The 26,205-nt window shown below is 38.7% G+C and overlaps 1 protein-coding gene across 1 annotated transcript in view; it reads left to right on the top strand.

Annotated features, from left to right (window-relative positions):
* The first annotated feature begins 2,710 nt into the window (after window positions 1–2,710).
* The window catches only part of RAD50 (RAD50 double strand break repair protein), a 98,593-nt gene continuing 75,098 nt past the window's right edge, over window positions 2,711–26,205 (top strand). Inside the window, exons 1-2 of the mRNA XM_027097992.1 lie at window positions 2,711–3,126; window positions 5,141–5,224. Of these exons, the coding sequence (XP_026953793.1) occupies window positions 2,998–3,126; window positions 5,141–5,224 (213 nt within the window). The 5' untranslated portion in view covers window positions 2,711–2,997. The remainder of the gene's footprint in view (window positions 3,127–5,140; window positions 5,225–26,205) is intronic.

Below are 26,205 nucleotides of genomic sequence, written 5' to 3'. Positions count from 1 at the left end.
CACGGGTTCGTGCCCCGGTCCGGGAGGATCCCACATGCCGCAGAGCGGCTGGGCCCGTGAGCCATGGCCGCTGAGCCTGTACGTCCAGAGCCTGTGCTCCGCAACGGGAGAGACCACAACAGTGAGAGGTCTGCGTACCGAAAAAAAAAAAAAAAGTCTTTATGCTGAGGAACTTGTGTGATCATTTTAATAGCTTTGTTACATTTTACCAGATTAACCCTCTAAAAATATTCAATGCACAAAAAATAAATCTCATATTTTTACAGTGTTTTACCATTTATAAAGCACTTTCACAAAAATAACTTTGTTTAATCCTGATATCAGCATGTGGGATAGATTTCTTTCCCTCAAGATTCTTTAGCACTAGGGTTTAATAGTTCTGCTAATGTAGTGAGTCAAATGAACGACAAAGGAAGGTCTGATACAAGAAGCAGTAGTAGTAAAAAAGCTTGATAAATACGTTGGTAAACATAAATAAATAATGCTGGTTTTAAAAAGTAACTCAGAGGATTTCAAGACAACATGGAACAAAAATACTAAACAATGATAATGTGGAAGATTAAGATGCAAGGAGTGATCAGATTCGGTGCATTTTATGGTTCTTGTACTGTTTAAAAGGATACTAAAGGTATTAACCTCAGATTTCAAAATAGGCACATGAAAAATTCAAGAATAATGACTAAAAGAATCAAAATAGAATGTGCAACTTCAAAACCGGTAGAATAAAACAAGAGAATAATGAAAATCAATCAATCCAGAAACCTGGAAAGGAGAAAAAGAGGGAAAAGGCACAAAAAAAGATATGAGAAATACATCCAAATTTATCAGGAATAACAGTTCACTTCATGCAAAATGACATTAAGAGGTTTAAAAATCAAGGGATAGAAAGACATACTAGACAAATACTAATCAAAAGAAAGCTGATGTACCAATATAAATACCAGAAAAAGACAATTTATGTCAGAAAGTATTATAAGGATAAAGAGATTCACTAATAGGTATAAGATAGTATCTCATGGTATTTTATTTTCCATTTCATTAATTATGATATAAGTGAAACTAAACATTTTTCAGTAGTAGTTTACTGAGAACTGGGAACTTGACTGATTCGCCTTTTTAGTTCTTTTTATTTTAAAGATTAATCATTTTTATTGGAAATCTTTCCACCCGCCCCTCCTAGAGTTGTTATCTTAGTTTTATAGTTTCCTACTGTTACAAAGTTGAAAATTTTTGTAATGGAATCTGGCACCTTGTAATGTCCATTTTTTCCTTCAACTCAGTTTTTCTCAAGTATTTTAAAAGTAAATTATAGAAAGCATGACACTATCGTTAACAGTTCTATATGCATCTCAAAAAAGGATCTTTTTTATATAGCAAAATATCATCACATCTAATATAATGAAAACAACGGGGTTTTTTTTAGCATTTAATCTCCAGTCTACATTCAAATTTCCCCACATATACCCGAAATTCCCTTCACATCTCTATGTCCAAAGCAGGATCCAATCCAGGATCATGCGCTGCATCTTGGTAACATGAAACTCAAATCTCTTTTAATTCTCAACCATCCTTTTAGAATCTACAAAAGTTCTTGTTCTAGTAACAGTAATCTGAAAGTCTGGGCCAGTGTTTTGTAGCACATTCCACCTTCCAGATTTGTCTTTTCCATCCTTGTGATATTATTAGCTTAATACTTCCTGTAAACTGAAAGCTTAATCTAAAGGTGCTAAAGACTCAAGTTAAACTTTTTTTTTTTTAATCCAGCTGCATAAGAGGTAATTTTGGCTACTTCATATTAAGCAGGAGACATACATTCAATGCCATTGGTATATCCATCACCTCCAAAAGTTTCTTCTCACCTTCCTTATTTTTATTTTCTATTTTATTTATTTATTTATTTATTGTAATAAGAACAGTTAACACAAGGTCTACCGTATTGGCAAATTTTTAAGTATACATTATTGTTAAATATAGGCACGATGGTGTACAGATCTCTTATTATTCATCTTGCATAACAGAATCTCTTAAAGGTGTCTATTCCTATCTTGGGGTGGTACTTATAGCAGTGGATTTACTTCACATATTTTCATAACATTTTACAGTCTTATAATAGCTTTTTGGCTTTTGGTCTACAACGGCAGTTCACAAACTTTTGGTATTAAACCCCTCTCTGAGGATCCCAAAGGGCTTTTACGTGAGTTATAACTACTAATATTTACTCAAGTAGAAACTAAATTTGAAATATTTTTAAAAGCACAAGAATATACAAGCGCACATTCCATTAGCCATCATTGCGATGGTGTCCCGCACGTCACGAAATTACTAGAAAACTCAGTACATTAGGGAGCGACTGAGAGCGCAAAGGCGAAAACGTCTTAGTATCGTTAGAAAAAGTTTTGACAGGAGCGAACACCGCACTCCCCTCCGTTCCAGGAGTCCCGAGATCACACTTTGAGAATCGCTGTCCATCACAAGTCTTTGTCTTCTCTTAGAGTTAGTGCCTGTCAGTGCTGTCCCGCCCCGCCCCCGCCGCCAGCAAGGAGCCGGAATCCGCTTGCTAGATGACCTTGCACTCAACCTTCTTGCGCGGTAAGGTTCCCGGAACCCAGAGCTGCGCGCGCACAGCGGGCCTCTGACTTCCCGGCGTGCTCCGGGCCTGCGGCGTAAAAGCGCGCAGGCCGTAGCGCCCCACGTGACCCGCGGCGCCGCGGAGGCGGGAGTCTGTGAGTGAACACGGTCGCGGGGTCCTCGGGCTTGTGTTCTGCGTCTCCCGCGGGCAGCCCCGGGCTGGCCCCCACCCCCACTCTCGCGTTCCAGCGGGGAAGAAAGCCGGTGTGGGAGGAAAGGTTCCAGCCCGAGCTTTCGCTTTCACCTGGAGCCTCCCGACCCCGGGACGCGCGAGTCCTTAAGACCCGCTCTTGCTCTGCTCGGGCCTCACTGCTAAAGTGAGCCCTGGGCTCTAGACCCCTGCTGTTGAGAAAAGAAACATTTGCAAACATGTCCCGGATCGAAAAGATGAGCATTCTGGGCGTGCGGAGTTTTGGAATAGAGGATAAAGATAAACAAATTATCACATTCTTCAGTCCCCTCACAATTTTGGTTGGACCCAATGGGGCGGGGAAAACGGTAAGTCCTAAGTAGCCGCCTTCAGTTTACGGGTCGCCACGTGTTAGAAATCTGGAGTAAAATATCTGCAGAGTTCGGAACTCTTGATTAGGATGAGAGGAGTCCATATGACTCAGCTCCTGGGGCCCCAGGGTGTACCTGGGTCTCCGGCTGACTTCCCGGCCCAGGGGCGTGGCTTGGTGTGACCTGTGGCGTTCAGGCCACTGCGACCTCAGGAACCGACCAGACTCCTGTGTTCAGTCATGTCCGGTGGACAAGGTTTCCATCAGAATCCCAAGAGACCGGGAGCTACCTCCGTCCGGGCTCAGCGAGCTCACAGTCCCACAGGAAGCATTTTTGTCTACATTGATGTTTTATCGTTCCTTACGTGGCATAGCATTCACTTCCTGGTAGTCGTCCCCGTACAGGATTTCTTTAAAAGTTATAAAATATGATAAATATATGACTTTAAGAAGACTGTCTATCCCGACTTAGATAATAAATGATAAGTAAATGACATAATTTTAAAATGAAACATGTGTTGGGGTTTGGTTAAATTGGGACAGTATTTTGTTGTTAGGATACTTTTACCTAGTCAGAATAAAAGATCGAAGCGCAGCGTATATACTGTGCTCCAGTACTGGAAATATTTAGAAATTTGAGTTGGACCTGGAATGGTATGCAATTATGAAAAAAGTACAGACAAGAGGCTCTCTGGTCTGAAAGGGTGCTTTGAGAAAAAGCAAGGTGGTATCGTTGTAACAGGGAGAGGAGCGAATGAAGTGAAAAGCATAGAAAATGACATAAGGTTTAGTGTTGAGAGTTGAATGCCAGACTCTTGTCTGCTTTTATTTATGTAGAAATATTATTTATTGAATGCTTTTTATGTACCTAGCATTGTATTAAGTGCTCTACTGGTAGAGAGACTAGTATGTTTAGTGTTTATGAGCCCTAGCTGCTTTAATAGAAATTTTTTCCTTCACCATTTATTAGCTGTGTGACTGGGCAAAAGTGACCTAAATGCTCCATGCCTTAGTTTTCTTCTCTGTAAAATGAAGGTTAAAAAAGTTTCTACGTGGGACTTCCCTGGTGGCGCAGTGGTTAAGAATCTGCCTGCCAGTGCAGGGGACACAGGTTTGAGCCCTGGTCCGTGAGGATCCCACATGCTGTGGAGCAACTAAGCCCATGCGCCACAACTACTGAGCCTGCGCTCTGGAGCCCGCGCGCCTAGAGCCGGTGCTCCACAACAAGAGAAGCCACTGCAATGAGAAGCCTGTGCACGGCCCCGAAGGGTAGCCCCCGCTCACCCCGCCCGTGCACAGCAAAGACCCAACACAGCCAAAAATAAATAAATGAATAAATAAAAAAATAAATTTATTTAAAAAATAGTTTCTACAGCCTAGGATTGATGTGAGAATTAAAAGCTTAATGTATGTGAAAGTGGTTAGTACAATACCTGGCACATAGTAAGGTCTTTGTAGATATTAGCCATTTGTTTAGTTTCGACTTTTAAAAAATTTTAGCTTTATTGGGTATAATGACATAATTTGTAGGGTATTTAAAGTATACATCATGGTGATTTGACACAGATGTATATTGTAAAAGGATTCCCCCTATCTAGTTAATTAACATGTATTTATCTTTTTTTGGTGAGAACATTTAAGTTACACACTCATTAAATTTCATTTATACAATATAGTGTTGTCAACTATGGTGACCATGTTTTACTTTAGCCATTGTTATTAAAAACTTGACTTAAAGGGTTTTAATTAGAAATAGAGAAATTTTCCCTCAAATAATAATTCTTTATTTTATTTCAGTATACCTCGTTAAGTATGTAGCTTTTCTATGAAGTTACAGCAATTATTCTTTAACACTTAATCATATTTATATGACAGGTTTTATAATGTCAAATCTTATCTGATCATATCTTTTATAGTCTCTATGGTAATAATATTTTATAATGAGTTAACATTTTATGATTAAATTCTGCAGTTCTCTAATAACTAAATAATATAATTTTCTATTTCTTTAGACCATCATTGAATGTCTAAAATATATTTGTACTGGAGATTTTCCTCCTGGAACCAAAGGAAATACATTCGTTCATGATCCCAAGGTAATGGTGCTAGTAAAACTTTGTACTTTTAAAGTAAAAAAAAAATTTTTTTTTAATTTTTGGCTGCATCAGGTCTTAGTTGTGGTGCATGGGCTTCTGTGTAGTTGTGGCATGTGGGTTTTCTCTCTAGTTGTGGCACGTGGGCTCTGTAGTTTGTGGCCTGCAGGCTCTCTAGTTGAGGTGCCTGGGCTTTGCTGCCCCAAGCATGTGGGATTTTAGTTCCCCGACCAGGGATCGAACCTGGGTGTTCTGCATTGAAAGGCAGATTCTCTACCACTGGACCACCAGGGAAGTCCCTAAAATAAAATTTTTATAATTATGGAAGTGATGATAGCTCATTGTAGAAAATTTGGCAGTGGAAAAGTATGAAGAGGTATGAAAGTCACACACATACAGTCTTAGCGCCCAGTGATAGCCATTGTTGACATTTTCATGTATTTCTTCTCCTTTACATACAGTCTTATATAGCTGAAGTCATACTCTAATTTTGTATTCTGAGGTGTTTTTCCACCTAACATTATAATAAAGTCCAATGTTATTAAAAAAAACTATATTAATCTGGGTGTTTGATACATGGGTGTTTTAATCTTTTTACTTTTTTATATGTGTGAAGTATTTCCTACTTAAAACATAAAATCTTTTATGAACATTTTTAATAATTGCATCATTTTCTTACATTTAGATTGCTTTTAGTTTTTCATTAAAATGTACCATGATGAAAGTCTTGGTGTATGAGTGTTTGGTATTTATTTTTTTTAAATAAATTTATTTATTTATTTATGGCTGTGTTGGGTCTTCGTTGCTGCACACAGGCTTTCTCTAGTTGCAGCGAGCGGGGGCTACTCTTCATCGCGATGTGCCGGCTTCTCACTGCGGTGGCTTCTCTTGTTGTGGAGCACAGGCTCTAGGCACTCAGGCTTCAGTAGTTGTGGCTCTCGGGCTCTAGAGCACAGGCTCAGTAGTTGTGGTGCCTGAGTTTAGTTGCTCTGTGGCATGTGGGATCTTCCCAGACCAAGGCTCAAACCCGTGTCCCCTGCATAAGCAGGCGGTTTCTTAACCACTGCACCACCAGGGAAGTCCTGTGAATTATGGTGTTTAAACTCTTAGTGTGTGTATAGGACATAGGCTTTTCTATATGCATTTTGGCCTGTAGGTTTTTCTTTCTTTTTTTTTTTTAATTGAAGTATAGTTGATTTACAATATGTGTTAGTTTCAGGTATACAGCAAAGTGATTCAGTTATATACATTTTTTTTTTCCAGATTATTCCATCATAGGTTATTATAAGATATTGAATATTGTTCCCCCTGTTATATAGTAAATCCCTGTTGCTGATCTATTTTATATATAGTAGTATGTATCTGTTAATCCCAAACTCCTAATTTATCCCTCTCCCTGAATAGGTTTTTCTTGTTCATGTATATAGTGGGGTCATGTGCCTCTCTCATTATCTTGCCTGCCAAGAGTTTGTTGTGTGTTTCCTCCAGGCTTTTTTCTGTGTTTATAAAAACATATCTGTGTGTGTATATAAATACGCTCATGTAAATATTTTAATACATCAATAGAATTTTATTTTTCCATTGTATCAATATACATCAAATATTTATTTAGTGATATACTGTGGATGTGTTAAAATATATATACACCTTTGTTTCATTATTTTTAATTACTAAATAGTATTTCATTGAGTTTATATTCTCTAATTTATTTAGCTGACCCACTGTTGATAGTCTTTTAAGTTGTTTCCACGTTTATGTGACTAAAGATAACTCTGTGATTATGAAAGTGATCTCAGGTGGCCTTGGCTTGCAGTGGCATGAAGAGGATTTCGGTTCCCTGGCCAGGGATTGAAGTCAGGTCGTGGCAGTGAAAGTGCCAAATACTAGCCACTGGACCACCAGGGCCAGTGGGCAGTGACAAGGCCCTGGTCCATTGGCTTTGTAGAAATGAATTTCCACAAAGACATGGAAAGTAGTGACATAAGTAAAGTGTTTATTAGGAGGAAAAAGAGTACATGTGAATAGACTCACACGGGCGGGCTCAGAGAGAGAGTTGCGCCCTCGTGGTAGTTTCAATCACTTATATGGGATATTTCTTCTGGGTTTCCTCTGGCCAGTCATCTTGCTTTTTCTGGCCCTGAGCCTGTATTTGGTTTAACTCAGGGTCCTCCCCTGTGTGCACACGCGTCTCTTAGCCAAGGTGGATTCTAGCGAAGAGGCCTATGGGTAGGTTGACATCACCTACTATGGGGTGGTGCTCCTTCCCTTTTTGGCCCCCGAGGAGTCTTTTTGCGCACCTGTAGTTGGGAAGGTCTCCTTGACCTCGAGAATGAGGAACATGTGGTCTCTTTATCTTTTATCTGGGCAGAGCTCAGCTCCTCCTTGCTCCTTGCTATTCATCTTGGAGTATCTGTCCACAGGGGACAAACTCCAGCTGCTCAGCCTGGGGCCCATCTATCTCCTGCCTCAAATCCCCCCCTGCGAGACATGAGCCCCAAGAAATCTTTTTTGGGAGGATGTAGGACAAAGGTCTGTCTTCCGTAGCTTCTTCAGGCTAGCATGTGGTTCATAGACCCTACCTAGTTGGGTTCACGGAGCTCTCACCCTGTCTCATTAAGGGGCCCAGGGTGACTTCTGTTGTTATTCCAGCAGGATCTGTTCCGAGGAATGGCCAGAATCTCTGCATCACCATTATCCTGATGTGAAACTATTGTAATCTGGAAGAGACAAACTTAACAAGCAGATTAAAAAGGCAGGGGCCAAAAACCAATAAAAGAACTATAGTAACCAGTGGCCTAAGGAGAACCAGGTTACGTTTGGTAACAATTTTGATCCTGGTCCAGATAGAATCAGTGCTTGGGTTACCCTGTCCAAAGGAATGGAGCCATTTGGCGTGGTCATATATATTTTTGATGTCTGCTTCCATTAGCCCAGTGTGATTTGATGTGGGTGTAACGCACTCAGTTAGTTGGACAACCTGACATTAATAGATCTCATTTCTTTTCAGGAGAATAAGCCTGAAACCCATTCTGGACCTGGCGCTTTGGGGAGACTTGTAGCCAGGTAGCTAGTTGTTTAGTTTTATCTAAGTAGGTTGTAACCTTTGATGTGGTATTAACACATAAATAACAGGAGCTATTGGTCATCATACATGTCTCTTTTTTTGGTTAACATATGATATAAAGCTATTTCATTGCCTAAAAATAATAATTGTAAGAGGAGACCTTTAAATTGTTTATTGTTTTATCTTAAAGTCAGTTAAGTCCTCTCGGAGGCTGGATCAAATCAGTCCCTTTTGCCAAGTCAAGCATTTTGCTTTTCAGTTGTCCTTGCTCCTGCATTAGCAGTTTCTCCCTCTTTAGGGGATCATTTAGATCAGCATATAAACATGGTCTGGTAGCTCCAGTCTACAGACAAACTCTCCCTTTACTGCAGATCAACCTCTGGCTACTACTCTGTTCTAGTTTATAGCAAAATTCACAAGAGTTGTGTGTACTGATTGTTTTCACTTTATTGCTTCCCCTTTCCTCCTCAGCCCACTCTGTTTAGATTTTTCTCCTTTTTTTCCCTCACTAAAACTGCTCTTGTAAGGTCACCAGTAATCTCCATACTGCCAGATAAAACGGTTATTTTCTAATTCTCAATAACTTCTTTGCAGATTTGATATAGTTGGTTTCCCCCTTTTTAAAAAACATTGCTCTCTTGGCTTTCATGACACCATGATCTCATACCTCCTTTTTCACTGGCCATACTTCAGTCTCCTTTGATGAGTCTACTTTTGCCTGGCTCTTCTTGGGTGATCTCATTCACTCACAGCTTTAAGTATTGGTTATATTGCTCTTGTCTAACACTTGGAAATGAATTGTCTGAGGAGACACATGTGCTGACAGAGCAAGAAACTTTATTGGCAAGGGGCACCCGGACGGAGAGCAGTAGGGTAAGGGAACCCAGGAGAACTGCTCAGCCGCATGGCTCGCAGTCTTGGGTTTTATGGTAATCGGGTTAGTTTCCGCGTTGTCTCTGGCCAGTCATTCTAACTCAGGGTCCTTCCTGGTGGTGCACACATCGCTCAGCCAAGATGGATTCCAGCGAGAAGGGTTGTGGGAGGTTGGTAGGACATATGGACTGGCGTCTCCTCTCTCCTTTTGACCTTTCCCTAATTCTTCCGGTTGGTGGTAGCTTGTTAGTTCCGCCTTCCTTACCAGGACCTCCTGTTGTAAGATAACTCATGCACGTGGTTACTATAGGGCCTGGCCAGGGTGGACAGTTTTGGTCAATGGTTCTGCTAACAGTTCTATGCTGATGAATCCCAAATTTATATATATAGCCCTAACTTCTTTCCTACACTGTAGATATATATGTCCAGCTGTTTGAATTTTTAATGGGCATCTCAAATTTAACATATTCAAAATAGAACTCTTGGTTCCCTGTTCCCACATCCCTTGCACATTCTCAAGCCTGTTACTACCTTAGTACTCTCCAGTTTAATAAATGATATCATCATCCACGTGTTTGCTCATGCAAAAACCTGTGTGCCATCCTTTGAGTGATTCCTTTATCTCATCCTGTTTCTAATTCATAAGCAATTCTTAGCTACTCTTCTAAAATATATCCAGAATATGTCCCTTCATTCCATCTCTGCTGCTTTCCTGGTCCAAGCCACCACACTTTTCCCTTTGAATTATTCTGGTAGTCTCAAAACTTGTTTTTCCTGCCTCATTCTTTTTTTTTTTGGCCATGCCACGTGGCATGTGGGATCTTAGCTGCCCAACCAGGGATCAAACCCATCCCCCCTTCAGTGGAAGCACAGAGTCTTAACCCCTGGACCCCTGGGAAAGTCCCTCCTGCTTCATTCTTTTTTTTTTTCTTTGATAGTAAGAAGTGGATTTATTTAGAGAGAACCTCCTGTCTCATTCTTGAAGTTCTCTTTTTTACATAGCAACAAATTATCTTTAAATATTTATTCATTCATTCAACAGGGAGTGAGTCACTCAAAATCTGAGGGGAGAATATTTCAGTCAGTGTTAATACTAAGTGCAAAGTCCTTGAGGTAGGAGCATGTTTGGTGTGTTCAAGGAATCACAAGAAGGAGCAAAATGGTAGGGGAAGACTGGTAGAAAATTAAGTTAGAGTAGTTGAAGGGTCTAGATCTGGTAGGACCTTGGGTTCTAATTTAAATAGGAATCTATTGGAAGATTTTAAGCAAGAAGAGGGCGTGATCTGTATTTTAAAGTGATCAGTCTAGCTGCTGAGAGAAGACTGTCTGTAGGTGGCAAGGGTAGAAGGGTGAAGACTAACAAAGGGGATTTTGTGGTAATCCAGGTGAGAAATATTGGTGGTTAGATTAAGTGGTAATGGTACAAAGTATGAGAAATGCTTGGATTTGGGCTGTATTTTAAAGGTAGAACCACCAGATTAGCTAATGATTTGGGTAGTGATGTATGAGAAAAATAGAAGCATAAAGCAGAACTCCCAAGTTTTTTGACTTGAGCAAGTAGAAAAATAGTTTAATGAGGAAACACTGGAAAAGGAGATTTGGGTGGCTCTAGTTTAAACATGTAAATTGGGATGGGAATTCCCTGGCGGTCCATTGGTTAGGACTCGGCGCTTTCACTGTCGGCCGCCCAGGTTCAGTCCCTGGTTGGGGAACTAAGATCCCACAAGCTGCACGGCACAGTCAAAAAGAAAAAGAAAAGAAAACCCATGTAAATTGGGGATGTTTGTTAGATATCCAAAGGAGGTGTCCAGTAGGTAAGTAGAAGTATGACCAAGGGAGAGGTTTGAGTTAAAGAAAGAAAATTAGGAATCATTGATGCATACAGTTATATATGTATGTAGTTAGTCTTAAAGCCTGATGGGATCACATAGGAAGTGAATATAGAGAAGAGATCCAAGACCTAAGCCTAGAGCACATTAGCATTTAGAAATAAGAAAGAGGAGGAGGACCCAGCAAAAGATGCTAAAAGAACAACTAGTAAAGTAAGGAAAACAGAGAATAGTGTCTTAGAAAAGAATAAAGTGTTATAAGAAGGAGGAGTCATCAACTGTGTCAAATATGTCGATAGCTCAAAATAGATAATTAATGAGAACCTACTGTATAGCACAGGGAAATCTACTCAGTACTCTTTCATGACCTAAGTGGGAAGGAAAGCCAAAAAAGAGGGGATATATGTATACATATAGCTGATTCACTTTGCTGTATAGCAGAAACTAACAAACATTGTAAATCAACTATACTCCAATAAAAATTAAAAAAAGAAATGTCGATAGCTCAAGTGAGAAGCAGGTTTGACTATGGGAAGGCCATTAGTGATCTTGACAAAACCAGTTTTAGTAATCTGAGAAAACAGGAGGTAAGGAAGTGAAACACATAGAATTGTCTTGTGAATTTTGCTATAAGTGGAAAGAGAGATAGGGCAATAGCTGAAAAGGTTTGCAGGATCAAGGAGAGTGTTGGCTGTTGTTCTTGTTTTTTTACATATGTATGTATGTATTTTCTGGATGTTTCCATGTTGATTGATGCTCTAGTATCACTCACCTCTTCCCAAATGCTTTCATATTTCTAGAGCTATTTTTCTCAGCTGTCTGCTTATGTCCTCTCTGTGGTTCTTCTGGCCATGGTGGTTTAGCTCTCTTCACTTACTACGCACTTTTCGGCTGCTCTCATTTCCCAGTTCTGAGCTCCCACCCACACTTGCTCATCAACTCTTCTCTCCTGAGTCACTCACACCTCCTACTGTGGATGAAGCCATTCCCCTTATCTGAATTGTCCACATCCCCTCAGTTTTCCCTATATGCTATGTTCTTCTCATTATTTCAATTCCTCTCACCCTCTTATATCTTCAGCTTCTCTTGTCTTTCCTTTTCCCTGTTTTAGTTTGACCCTGAACCTAATATTGTTTACCTTGCCTTAAACAAACGCCTGAATTTTTCTGGCTCTCCTCAATAATTTTTCTTACCTATGTTCAGTTGTTTCTGTCTTCTTAGGAACTTTGATTTCCATGTTGCTCCATTTGCCTAGCTTCCCACTTTTCTCCTTTACTTCTTTCAAACTTGCGGCTACATCAGTCCGGACGCGCAGGCTCAGCGGCCATGGCTCACGGGCCTAGCCGCTCCGCGGCATGTGGGATCTTCCCGGACCGGGGCACGAACCCACGTCCCCTGCATCAGCAGGCAGACTCCCAACCACTGCGCCACCAGGGAAGCCCAAAACTGTCATTTTTGAACCAAAACAACAAATGAAAGCTACAAAGTGCCTAATAAATATTTGTTAAACAATTTGATGAATTAATCTAAAAGTTAAATTTATGCCCAAAAGTCATGAAAAGTCCAACAAAAGTTATTTATGATTTTAAAAAAAGGCTGAATCCAGGGCTTGTGATTTTGGTTGCAATAGAGTAGTGAGTATCATACTTGTGCTCCCAAGATGAACAACTATAAAACTGGAAAAAATATTTGAATCCACTCTTTTCAGGCATTGGGCAACAGATGGTGCAGGGCTGTGATTTTTGAGAAAAGAGAAATATATGCGGTGACTACACATTTATTCTAGTTTTCTACGTAGGGATATTTTGCGAACTTCAGTGCATAGAGTTAGAACCCAACAGAGAACCGTAGTCACTAGGCAGATGAAACAAAGAAAGAAGTTTGGGTTTGCTGAGGTGGTTGTGAATTGTGAGGCAGGGTACAGGGGTGGGGTTTTTGTGCAGAGATGGGGCACCAGAAATCTGTAGAAGGAACCCATGAGCTTTTGGCCAAATACTAAGCTGCATGTGTTCCAGAATGAGATTCAGTGAGGACTAGCAGCGAACAACTACTGGAGTAGAGGAGTGGGATTGTGAACTGAATGGAGATTCTAGAGTTTACACAATGCTGGGAGACATTTGAGTCATGATATGCCAGAGTAGGAGGAGCTTGTGGAACTCCTTAGTATTCTGTTGAGGCCTCAGAAAGGCCATCCTAACAAATCCTAAAACAAGCTTTGACAGAATCAAGCTGAGTAGCCAATAAATTAACTGCCTTCTAGAACAAAACTCAACACTTTTTAAAGGAAGTCAGCACAATCCAAACTCACACTGTAGCATCTACAATGTCCAGGATATAATAAAAAATTAGTGTATATATGAAGAAACAAATGTAATCCATAACTGAGAGGAAAAAGTGAATAGAAACATATCCAGAGATGACAAATTTTGGAATTAGCAGACAAGGATTTTAAAACCTATGACACATAAGTTCAAGAATTTAAAGGAAATTGGCCATAATGTAGGAGAAGATCACAACAGAGAAATAAAATTATAAAAAAGACCCAAGAAGCTCAACACATAACAAGTAGCATAAACACACTTATATTGCATTTTACACTAAACTTGCTGAAAACCAGAGATGAATTCTTAAAAGCAGACTGAGGGAAAAGTAACACATTATGCAGAGGGGAAAAATAATGATTTCTGATTTCTCATCAAAAACTTCCAAGCCATGAGATAGTGAGACAACATCTTTAAAGTGCTGGGGAATAAAAATCAATCTAAAATTCTATATACAACAAAAATATCTTTCAAAAATTGAAGATGAAATGGAGAACATTTTCTGATTGGGGAAAAAAAAAGGTAGAGGTATTAGTTACCAGCAGATCTGTACCATAAGAAATGTTAAAGGAGGTTCTTGAGGCTGAGGGGAAGTGTTACGAAATTAGTCCTAGAGTGAAGGTTGCTGCAGATGCCCCCTTACAAACCTTAAAAACAAACGTTCAAAAGGACTAAGCCTCTAAGGAATTCCTTGGTAATCCATTGGTTAGGACTCCTTGCTTTCACTGCCGAGGGCACAGGTTCAGGACCAATCCCTGGTCAGGAAACTAAGATACTGCAAGCTGCACAGCTCGGCCAAATAAAGAAACAATATCCACCATTAAATATTGGACTTCCTCAGAGGTCCAGTGGTTAGAGGACTCTATGCTTCCATTGCAGGGGGCCCTGGTTCGATCCCTGGGAGGGGAAGTTCCGCATGCTGCATGGTGCATCCAAAAAAAGGATCAAGCCTCAAGAAACTTAGCTGCATGCCTGAACCAAATTAAACACTCATTAAAGGAGTAAAACAAAATTATTCATTCAACATTGTAAAATTCACAATCAGAAGTTACCAGGCATGCAAGGAACCCAGAACCAGGAGAAAATGAAATATAGAAATAAATAGAAAATGAAAGAGATGACAGAATTAGCAGACGATCTTAAATTACAAAACTTATAAATATGCAGACAGATGGAAAGGAAAACTTTCAGTTTAATGAATGGAATAGAAGATATAACAAAAAGACCTAAATAAAGCAAAAGGAATACCAATGGTTTTTTTTTTTTTTTTTTTTTGGCGGGACGTGGGCCTCTCACTGATGTGGCCTCTCCCATTGAGGAGCACAGGCTCCGGATGCGCAGGCCTAGCGGCCATGGCTCACGGGCCTATCCTCCCTGCGGCATGTGGGATCTTCCTGGACTGGGGCACGAACCCGTGTCCCCTGCATCGGCAGGCGGACTCTCAACCACTGCGCCACCAGGGAAGCCCCCAATGGGTTTTTTTTTGATTGAAGTATAGTTGATTTACAGTATTGTGTTAGTTTCAGATGTACAGCATAGTGATTCAGTATTTTTGTAGATTATACTCCATTATAGGTTTTTACAAGAAAATGGGTAAAGTTCCTTGTGCTATACAGTGTATTCTTGTTGTTTATCTATTTTATATGTAGTAGCTTGTATCTGTTAATCCTATACCTCTATTTTGTCCCTCTCCCCTCCACTTTGGTAACCACAAATTTTTTTCTGTATCTGTGAGTCTGTTTTGCATATACATTCATTTGTATTATTTTTTAGAGGGAATAACAGTGTTTTTAATATAATAATACAGATAGGTTAAAAGTAAAAGGATGGAAAATCCTTTAGATAGCATACTAGAATATGCCAGCTAATAAAAAGAAAACTGAATTGGCTATATTAATATCAGACAGTATACTTCAGAACTAGTAACATTGATGTAAAAAGTGACATTTTATGATGATAAAGCAGTCAGTTCACCAAAAGGATTTAGCAACTCTAAATGTAGAGCTTTGATGTGGAAGAGGCAAAAAAATCTATGGAACTAAAGGAGAAACAGACAAATCTGCAATTATAGTTGGAGATCTCAATACCTCTCTTGGTAAAGAAACAGAAAGAGTAGACAAAATATCAGAAGGACGTGGAAAACTTTAATACTATTAATCAAATTAGCCTAATTGATGTTTATAGGACATTCTACTAGTGAACGGCAGAATACACATTATTTTCAGCCACTGTAAAACATTCACAAATATTCTGAACCATAAAACAAGTGAAAACAAATTTTAAAGCATTGAAGTCATACAGAATGTGTTTTCTGACCACAACAAAGTTAAACTAGAAATGAATAACAGAAAATCCCCAGATATTTGAAAATTAGGCGGTACATTTCTTTTTTTTTTCTTTTTTTTTTTTTTTGCGGTACGCGGGCCTCTCACTGTTGTGGCCTCTCCCGTTGCGGAGCACGGGCTCCGGACGCGCAGGCTCAGCAGCCGTGGCTCACGGGCCCAGCCGCTCTGCGGAATGTGGGATCTTCCCGGACCAGGGCACGAACCCGTGTCCCCTGCATCGGCAGGCGGACTCTCAACCACTGCGCCACCAGTTCCGGAAGACCAGGCGGTCATTTCTAAATAACCCATGGATCAAAAGAGGGATCACGAAGGAAATTCAAAAATACATTAAATAAAAGCATATCATACAAAAAATTTGTGGAATGCAGCTAACTAATGCTTAGAAATTTATATAATAAAATGTTTATATTAGAAAAGAAAAAATGTCTAGAATTAATTACCTGAGCTTCTATCTTAAGAAACCTGAAAAAGAAGAGCTAATTAAATTCAAAATAAGTAAAGGAGGGAAATTAAAGATAAGAGCAAAAATCAGTGATATAGAATACAGAGACAGAGAAAACCAGTGAAACCAGAAGATGGTTCTTTTAAAAAAAAAAAAGGATCAATAAAATGAATAAGCCTCTAAGCAAAGTGATAAAAAAGCCAAAAATTACCAATATTAGGAATGAAAGAGGCAGCATCACTGCGGATCCTACAGACATTATGTAGGTAATAAAGGAATACTGCTAGCAGGTTTATGCCAATAAATTCAGTAACTTAGATGAAATGGACAAATTCTTTTAAGAACATAAGTTACCAAAGCTTACTCAAGAAGAAATATGCCTACAAAAGAAATTGATTTGTAGTTAAAAACTTAACAAGGACTTCAGGTTGTGATGATTTTACTGGTGAGTTGTACAAAACATTTTAGGAGGAAATCGAGTCAGTTCTACATAAACTTGTTTTTTTTACATCTTTATTGGAGTATAAGTGCTTTACAATGGTGTGTTAGTTTCTGCTTTATAACAAGGTGAATCAGTTATAGATATGTTCCCATATCTCTTCCCTCTTGCATCTACCTCCTTCCCACCATCCCTATCCCACCCCTCTAGGTGGTCACAAAGTCCCGAGCTAATCTCCCTGTGCTATGCAGCTGCTTCCCACTAGCTATCTGTTTTACGTTTGGTAGTGTATATATGTCCATGCCACTCTCTCACTTTGTCACAGCTTACCCTTCCCCCTCCCCATATCCTCAAGTCCATTCTCTAGTAGGTCTGTGTCTTTATTCCCGTCTTACCCCTAGGTTCTTCATGACTTTTTTTTTCTTAAATTCCATATATATGTGTTAGCATACGGTATTTGTCTTTCTCTTTCTGACCTAGAGTCTGTCATACAGAGTGAAGTAAGTCTACATAAACTTTTTCAGAAAAGAGAGGCAAAGGAACTATGTCCCAACTCATTTTATGAAGGTAGTATTACTGTGTTACCAAAAACCAAAGACATTACAAGAAAACTACAGATGGGTAACTGTCATGCATGCAAAAATCACAAAATATTAGCAAATCAAAGTCAGCAATATATAAAGATAATACACCATGATGGAGGTCCAAAAGCCAGTAGATGAGGGACTTCCCTGGTGGCGCAGCGGTTAAGAATCCACCTGCCAATGCAGAGGACACAGGTTCGAGCCATGGTCCAGGAAGATCCCATATGCTGTGGAGCAACTAAGCCCGCGAGCCACAAGTGCTGAGCCCGCGTACCACAACTACTGAAGCCCACGTGCCTAGAGCCCGTGCTCCTCAACAAAAGAAGATACCGCAATGAGAAGCCCATGCACCACAACAAAGAGTAGCCCCCACTCGCCACAACTAGAGAAAGCTTGCGCACAGCAACAAAGACCCAACGCAGCCAAAAATAAATTTATTTTTAAAACCCCACAAAAACCAGTAGATGAGGCTGAGAGAGGAGGGCATCCACAAAAACCTGGTTGGGAATTGGAGCCCAAGAGAGGAATGCATGAGTCCATAGTGATATTTAAAAAATGAAAAACAAGGCGGTATTGGGGCGGGTGTGGAGGACAAAGCCCTTTCTTATAGTAGAATCTTAACTAATAAATGTAGGAGGAATAATGGAATTAGAAAATTACTCTTTGATAGCTATCACAGTAATTATTCATTCATTTAAGAAACATTAATAGAGATGTTAAAACTAATGGAGGAAAAGCTTGATGAGGTTATGAGACATTTACACAGTCTCAGTGTATCTCTTTCCCAAATATTTATTAACAGCAAAGTAGAAAAAATAATATTCTGCCAGGAATATCTCCTGGTAGATACCACCTTTACCAGGAGATTGAAGGTAACATCCTCAGTAATGAACTAAATTGAAAACGTGCCCATCCGATAAGATGCAATGTAAGGAATATAGCATCACTTCTGTAATATTGCTGCAAAGATGCATAATCTGATTCTAGTCCTGAAGAAATATTAGGCAAATCCAAATTTTGGGAGACCTTCTATAAAATAACATTTGGTAATTTTTAAAATTACCAGTCATGAAAGAGAAAATCTGAGGAACTGTTCCAGACTGAAAGAAACTAAAGAGACAATGACAACAATGTGTAATTTGAACAATGTGTAATACTGTGTGTAATTCTGAACTGGATCCTATTGTTGTAAAGGACATATTGGAAGAATTGGCAAAATTGAATGGGATCTGAGGGCCATATGGTAGTAATATATCACTCAATTTCCTGATTTTTATGGTTGAAAATGCCCATGTTTTATAGGAAATATCAGTGTTGGGATATCAGATCAGCAACTTATTCTCAAGTGGTTTGGGTGAAAAGTCATGGTGTATATACTGTGTGTCTACTTTTCTGTAAGCTTGTGATTGTTTTTTAAAATGTTTTAAAAAATACTTTCGGTATGTAAAAGGATAAAATTCATTTATTTGAAAAATCCACATAGCTGATCTCCTAATGATGCTGAATAATGGAGGTAGATAATACAGTTCTAGTAAATCAAACAGTATTCTTTTCCTCCTTGTGTATTTTTTAAATTTACTTAAAAAGTTTTTTTTACTTTATATTGGAATATAGTTGATTTACAGTGTTGTGTTAGTTTCAGGTGTACAGCAAGGTGATTCATTTATACATACACATATGTCTATTTTTTTCAGATTTTTTTCCCATGTAGGTTATTACAGATTACTGAGTAGAGTTCCCTGTGATGTACAGTAGGTCCTTGCTGATTATCTATTTTATATATAGTACTGTGTATCTGTTAATCCCAACCTCATAATTTATCCCTCCCCCCCACCTTTCCCCATTGATAACTGTAAGTTTGTTTTTGAAGTCTGTGAGTCTGTTTCTGTTTTGTAAATAAGATTTTTTACATTCATAAGATTTTTACATTCATATATAAGTGATATCATATATTTTTCTTTCTCTGTCTGACTTCACTTAGTATGATAATCTCTAGGTCCATTCGTGTTGCTGCAAATGGCATTATTTTGTTCTTTTTTATGGCTGATATTCCACTGTATATATATATTACCACATTTTCTTTATCCATTCATTTGTGGATGGACATTTACATTGCTTCCATGTCTTGGATATTGTAAATAGTGCTGCAGTGAATTTTGGAGTGCATGTATCCTTTCGAATCATGGTTTTCTCCAGATATATGCCCAAGAGTGGGATTGCTGGATCATATGGTAGCTCTATTTTTAGTTTTTTAAGGAAGCTCCATACTGTTCTTCATAGTGGCTGTACCAATTTACATTCCCACCAACAGTGTAGGAGGGTTTCCTTTTCTCCACACACTCTCCAGCATTTATTGTTTCTAGACTTTTTGATGATAGCTATTCTGACCAGTGTGAGATGATACCTCATTGTAGTTTTGATTTTCATTTCTCTAATAATTAGTGATGATGGGCATCTTTTCATGTGCCTGATGGCCATCTGTATGTCTTTGTTTTTTCATTGAAGTATAGTTGATTTACAATGTTGTGTTAACTGCTGTACAGCAAGGTGATTCAGTTATACATATATATATATATATGTATATATATATATGCACACACACATTCTTTTTTTAATATTCTTTTCCATTATGGTTTATCATAGGATATTGTATGTAGTTCTCTGTGCTATACAGTAGGGCCTTGTTGTTTATCCATTCTATATATTAAAGCTTACATCTGCAAACCCCAACCTCCCACTCCATCCCTCCTCCAACCCCCTCCCCCTTGGCAACCACCAGTCTGTTCTCATGTCCATAATTCTGTTTCTATTTCATAGATAGGTTCATTAGATTTATATTTTATTTTTTATTATTACTTTTTAAAATTAATTTAATTTTATTTTTGGCTGCGTTGGGTCTTAGTTGCTGTGCACAGGCTTTCTCTAGTTGCAGGAGCGGGGGTTACTCTTTGTTATGGTGCATGGGCTTCTCATTGCAGTGTCTTCTCTTGTTGTGGAGCATGGGCTCTAGGTGCATGGCTTTCAGAAGGTGTGTCATGCAGGCTCAGTAGTGTGGCTCACGGGCTCTAGAACGCAGGCTCAGTAGTTGTGGCACACAGGCTTAGGTGCTCTGTGGCATGCGGGATCTTCCTGGACCAGGGATTGAACCGGTGTCCCCTGCATTGGCAGGCAGATTCTTAACCACTGCGCTAACAGGGAAGTCCCTGTATCATATTTTAGATTCCAAATATAAGTGATATCATATGGTATTTGTCTTTCTCTTTCTGACTTACTTCACTTAGTATGATAATCTCTAGTTGCATCCATATTGCTGCAAATGGCATTATTTCATTCTTTTTAATGGCAGAGTAGTATTCCATTGTATATATATGTACTACATCTTCTTTATCCATTCATCTGTCGATGGACATTTAAGTTGTTTTCATGTCTTGGCTATTGTGGATATTGCTGCTGTGAACATTGGCATATGTATATCTTTTTGAATTATAATTTTGTCTGTATATATGCCCAGGAGTGGGATTGCTGGATCATATGGTAATTCTATTTTTAGTTTTCTGAGGAACCTCCATACTGTTTTCCACAGTGGCTGCACCAACTTACATTTCCACCAATAGTGTAGGAGGATTCCCTTTTCTCCACACCCTCTCCAGCATTTGTTATTTGTAGACTTTTTAATGATGGCCATTTTGACTGGTGTGAGGTGGTACCTCATTGTAGTTTTGATTTGCATTTCTCTAATAATTAGCATTGTTGAGCATCTTTTCATGTGCCTATTGACCATCTGTATTTCTTCTTTGAAGAAATGTCTATTTAGGTCTGCTCATTTTTGGATTGGGTTGTTTTTTTCTGTTGTTGAGATGTATGAGCCATTTGTATATTTTGGAAATTAAGCCCTTGTCAGTCGCATTGTTTGCAAATATTTTCTCCCATTCTGTAGGTTGTCTTTTCATTTTGTTTATGGTTTCCTTTGCTGTGCAAAAGCTTGTAAGTTTGACTAGGTCCCGTTTGTTTATTTTTGTTTTTATTTCTATTACCTTGGGAGATTGACCTAAGAAAACATTGTTACAATTTATGTCAGAGAATGTTTTGCCTGTATTCTATTCTAGGAGTTTTATGATGTCGTATCTTATGTTAAGTCTTTAAGCCGTTTTGAGTTTATTTTTGTGTATGGTGAGAAGGTGTGTTCTAACTTCATTGATTTACATATGGCTGTCCAGCTTTCCCACCACTTGCTGAAGAGACTGTCTTTTTCCCATTGTATATTCTTGTCTCCTTTGTCGAAGATTAATTGACCGTAGGTGTGTGGGTTTATTTTTGAGCTCTCTATTCTGTTCCATTGATCCATATATCTGTTTTGGTGCAAATACCATGCTGTTTTGCTTACTGTAGCTTTGTAGTATTGTCTGATATCTGGAAGGGTTATGCCTCCTATTTTGTTCTTTTTCTTCAGTATTGCTTTGGCAATTCTGGGTCTTTTATGGTTCCATATGAATTTTAGGATTATTTGTTCTAGTTCTGTGAAAAATATCATGGGTAATTTGATAGGGATTGCATTAAATCTGTAGATTGCTTTGGGTAGTATGGCCATTTTAACAGTAATAATTCTTCCAATTCAAGAGCCTGGGATATCTTTCATTTCTTTGAATAATCTTCAGTTTCCTATAATTAATGTTTTATAGTTCTCAATGTATAAGTCTTTCACCTCCTTGGTGAGGTTTATTCCTAAGTATTTTATTTTTGGGGTTCCGATTTTTATTTTATTATTTTTTAAATTTATTTATTTATTCATTCATTTTTGGCTGCATTGGGTCTTCGTTGCTGCGTTCCAGCATTCTCTAGTTGCGGCGAGAGGGGCCTACTCTTTGTTGCAGTGTGCGGGCTTCTCACTGTGGTGGCTTCTCTTGTTGCAGAGCAGGAGCCGTAGGCGCACGGATTTCAGTAGTTGCAGCATGTAGGCTCAGTAGTTGTGGCTCGTGGGTTCTAGAGCACAGGCTCAGTAGTTGTGGCGCATGGGCTTAGTTGGTCTGCGGCATGTGGGATCTTCCCGGACCAGGGATCGAACCCGTGTCCCCTGCGTTGGCAGGTGGATTCTTAACCGCTGCGCCACCAGGGAAGTCCCAGGGTTACAATTTTAAAAGGTATTGTTTTTTTACATTCCGCTTTTGATATTTCATTGTTGATGTAAAGAAATGCAACCGATTTCTGTATGTTAATCTTGTATCCTGCTACCTGGCTGAATTTATCAGTTCTAGCAGGTTTTGTGTGGAGTCTTTAAGGTTTTCTATATATATTATCATCTGCATATGATGACAGTTTTACCTCTTCCCTTCCAGTTTGGATACCTTTTATTTCTTTTTCTTGTCTGATTGCTGTGGCTAGGACTTCCAATACTACATTGAATAAAAGAGATGAGAATGGGCGTCCTTGTCATTTATTTATTTTTTATTTGGCTGCACCGGGTCTTAGTTGTGGCACTTGGGATCTTTGTTGCGGCATGCAGGATCTTTAGTTGCAGCATGCAAACTCTTAGTTGTGGCATGTGGGATCTTGTTCCCTGACCAGGGATTGAACCTGGGCCCCCTACATAGGGAGTGCAGAGTCTTAGCCACTGGACCACCAGGTAAGTCATCTGGGCATCCTTGTCTTGTTCCAGATTTTAGCATGAAGGCTTTCAGCTTTTCACCATTGAGTATTATATTGGCTGTGGATTTGTCATAAATAGTTTTTATTATGTTCCCTGTGTACCCACTTTGGTAAGACTTTTTGTCATGAATGGATGTTGGATTTTGTCAAATGCTTTTTCTGCATCTATTGAGATGACATGTTTTTTGTCTTTTCTTTTGTTTATGTGGTGTATCACATTGATTGATTTGTGTATGTTGAACCAACCTTGGGAACTTGGGATATATCCCACTTGATTGTGGTGTATGATCTTTTTATGTGTTGTTGGATTTGGTTTGCTAATATTTTGTTGAGAATTTTTGTATCTCTATTCACCAAAGATATTGGCCTGTAATTTTCTTTTTTGGTGTTGTCTTTGGTTTTGGTATCAGGGTGATGGTCACTTCATAGAATGTCTTTGGGAGTGTTCCCTTCTCCCATTTTTTGGAAGAGTTAAAGAAGGATCAGTATAAGTTCTTTGTATGTTTGGTGGAATTCTCTTGTGAAGCCATCTGCTCCTGGACTTTTGTTTGTAGGGAGTTTTTTAATTACACATTCTATTTCACTTCTAGTGATCGGTTTGTTCAAATGATCTATTTCTTCTGGATTCAATTTTGGTGGACTGTATGTTTCTAGAAACTTGTCCATTTCTTCTAGGTTGTTGAATTTGTTGGCATATAATTGTTCATAGTACTCCCTATGGTTTTTTGAATTTCTGTGGTATCAGCTGTTATGTTTCCTTTTTCATTTCTTACTTTGTTTATTTGGGTTCTCTCTCTTTTCTTCTTGGTGAGCCTGGCCAGAGGTTTGTCAATCTTATTTATCCTTTCAAAGAACCAGCTCTTGGTTTTCTTGATTTTTTTTCTATTGTGTTTTAGATCTCTATTTTATTTATTTTCTCTCTGATCTTTATTATTTCCTTCCTTCTGCCAACTTAAGGTTTTGTTTGTTCTTCTTTTTCTTATTTTTTTAAGTGGTAGGTTCATGTTGTTTATTTGAGATTTTTCTTGTTTTTTTTGAGGAAGGAATGTATTGCTATGAACTTCCCTCTAAGAATTGCTTTTGCTGCATCCCATAGTTTTTGTATGGTTGTGTTTTCATTGTCTTTTGTCTCAAGGTATTTTTTAGTTTCCTCTTTGATTTCATTGTTAACCCATTGGTTTTTTAGTAGCATGTTGCTTAGTCTCCATATAATTGTTTTCTTCTTTTTCTTTTTCTGTGGTTAATTTCTAGTTCCATGCTGTTGTGGTCAGAAAAGATGCTTGAGATAATTTCTATACTCTTAAATTTGTTGAGGCTTGTTTTGTGCCAGAGTATGTGGTCAGTCCTAGAGAATGTTCCATGTATGCTTGAAAAGAATGTATATTCTGGGTTTTTTTTGGATGTAATGTCCAAATATCAGTTATGTCTGTTTTACTGTATTATTTAGGATTTCTATTGCCTTATTGATTCTCTGCCTGCAAGATCTATCTATTGATTTGAGTGGGGTGTTAAAGTCTTACTATTATTGTAGTCCTGTCAGTTTCTCCCTTTGCGTCTCATAGTAGTTATTTTCTGTATTTGCATGCTCCTATATTAGGTGTGTGTATGTTGACGAGTGTAAAATACTCTTCATGTATTCTTCCTTTTATCATTATATAGTGTCCTTCTTTATCTTTCTTTATGGCTTTTGTTTTAAAGTTGTTTTGTCTGATATAAGTATTGTGACCCCTGGTTTCTTGTCATTTCTGTTAGCATGAAATATCTTTTTCTATCCCCTCACTTTTAATCCGTGTGTGTCTTTTGCCATAGGGTGGGTCTGTTATAGGCAGTGTATTGTAGGCTCTTGTTTTTCTATCCAGTCTGCTACTCTGTGTTGTTTGGTTGGAGCATTTAGTCCTTTGACATTTATGTATGTATTTATTGCCATTTTAAACCTTGTTTTCCTGTTGATTTTGTATTTCTTCTTTGTCCATTTCTGTTTTTTCTTTTGTAGTTCAATGGTTTTCTTTTGTATTATACTTATGTTCTCTTCTTTTTCATTTTTGGGAATCTATTATATGTTTTTGATTTGTACTTACCTTCTTTTTCAAGTATGTTAACCCCTTCCTGTATCTGTTGGGTTGGCCAAAAAGTGCCTTTGGTTTTTAAGTGAAAATAAAAGACACATTTTTCATTTTCACAAGAATGTTATTGAACAACGTATTCACCCTTTTGTTCCACTACCTAGTGCCATTTTTCAGGCAACTTCATAATTCCATCTTCCCAAAACTTTTTATCTTTTTTTTTTTTTTTGGTGATACACAGGCCTCTCACTGCTGTGGCCTCTCCCACTGCGGAGCACAGGCTCTGGACGCTCAGGCTCAGCGTCTGTGGCTTACGGGCCTAGCCGCTCCGTGGCATGTGGGATCTTCCCGGACCAGGGCACGAACCCATGTCCCCTGCATAGGCATGTGGACTCTCAACCACTGCACCACCAGGGAAGCCCAACTTTTTATCTTTTTGAGCAAAGAACTGTTCCGGGTGCCTTTTACAGTCTTCCAGGGAATTGAAATATTTTCCATTAAGAGAATTTTGGAAAGACCGAAATAAATGGAAATCTGAAGGTGCAATGCCTGGTGAATACAGCGGATGAATCAGAACTTCCCAGCCAAGCTGTAACAGTTTTTGCCTGGTCATCAGAGAAACATGCAATCTTGTGTTATCCTGATGGAAGATTATATGTTTTCTGTTGACTAATTCTGGACGCTTTTCATTGAGTGCTTTCAGTTGGTCTAATTGGGAGCAGTACTTGTTGGAATTGTTTGGTTTTCTGGAAGGAGCTCATAATAGAGGACTCCCTTCCAGTCCTACCATATTCACAACATCACCTTCTTTGGATGAAGACTGGCCTTTGGTGTGGTTGGTGGTGGTTCATTTCGCTTGCCCCATGATCTCTTCTGTTCCACACTATTGTACAGTATCCACTTTTCATTGCCCGTCACAATTTGTTTTAAAAATAGAATGTTTTCATTAAGTTTAAGTAGAGAATCGCATGCAGAAGTACAGTCAAGAAGGTTTTTTTTTCACTTAACTTATGTGGAACCCAAACATCAAAGCAATTCACATAACCAAGCCGGTGCAGATGATTTTCAGTGCTTGATTTGGATATTTTGAGTATGTCAGCTGTCTTCTGCATGGTATAACGTTGATTGTTCTCAATTAATTTTTTGATTTGATCGCTATCAACTTGGTCTGCCCAACCGTGGAGCATCGTCCAGTGAGAAATCTCCAGCACAAAACTTCGCAAACCACTTTTGACACATTCAATCAGTCACAGCACCTTCTCCATACGCTGCACATATCTCTTTTTGCATTTTGGTTGAGTTTTTACCTTTCTTGAAATAATAAAGCGCAGTATACCAAAAGTGTTGCTTTTTTTCTTCTATCTTCAATATTAAGTGGCTA

The sequence above is a fragment of the Aethalodelphis obliquidens genome, unplaced genomic scaffold (assembly GCF_003676395.1).
Source record: "Aethalodelphis obliquidens isolate GAN/ISIS:26980383/991018 unplaced genomic scaffold, ASM367639v1 scaffold4, whole genome shotgun sequence".
NCBI classification, from domain to species: Eukaryota; Metazoa; Chordata; class Mammalia; order Artiodactyla; family Delphinidae; genus Aethalodelphis; species Aethalodelphis obliquidens.
Note: the sequence above shows the minus strand (reverse complement) of the source record. Positions and strands in the feature narration are given on the sequence as shown.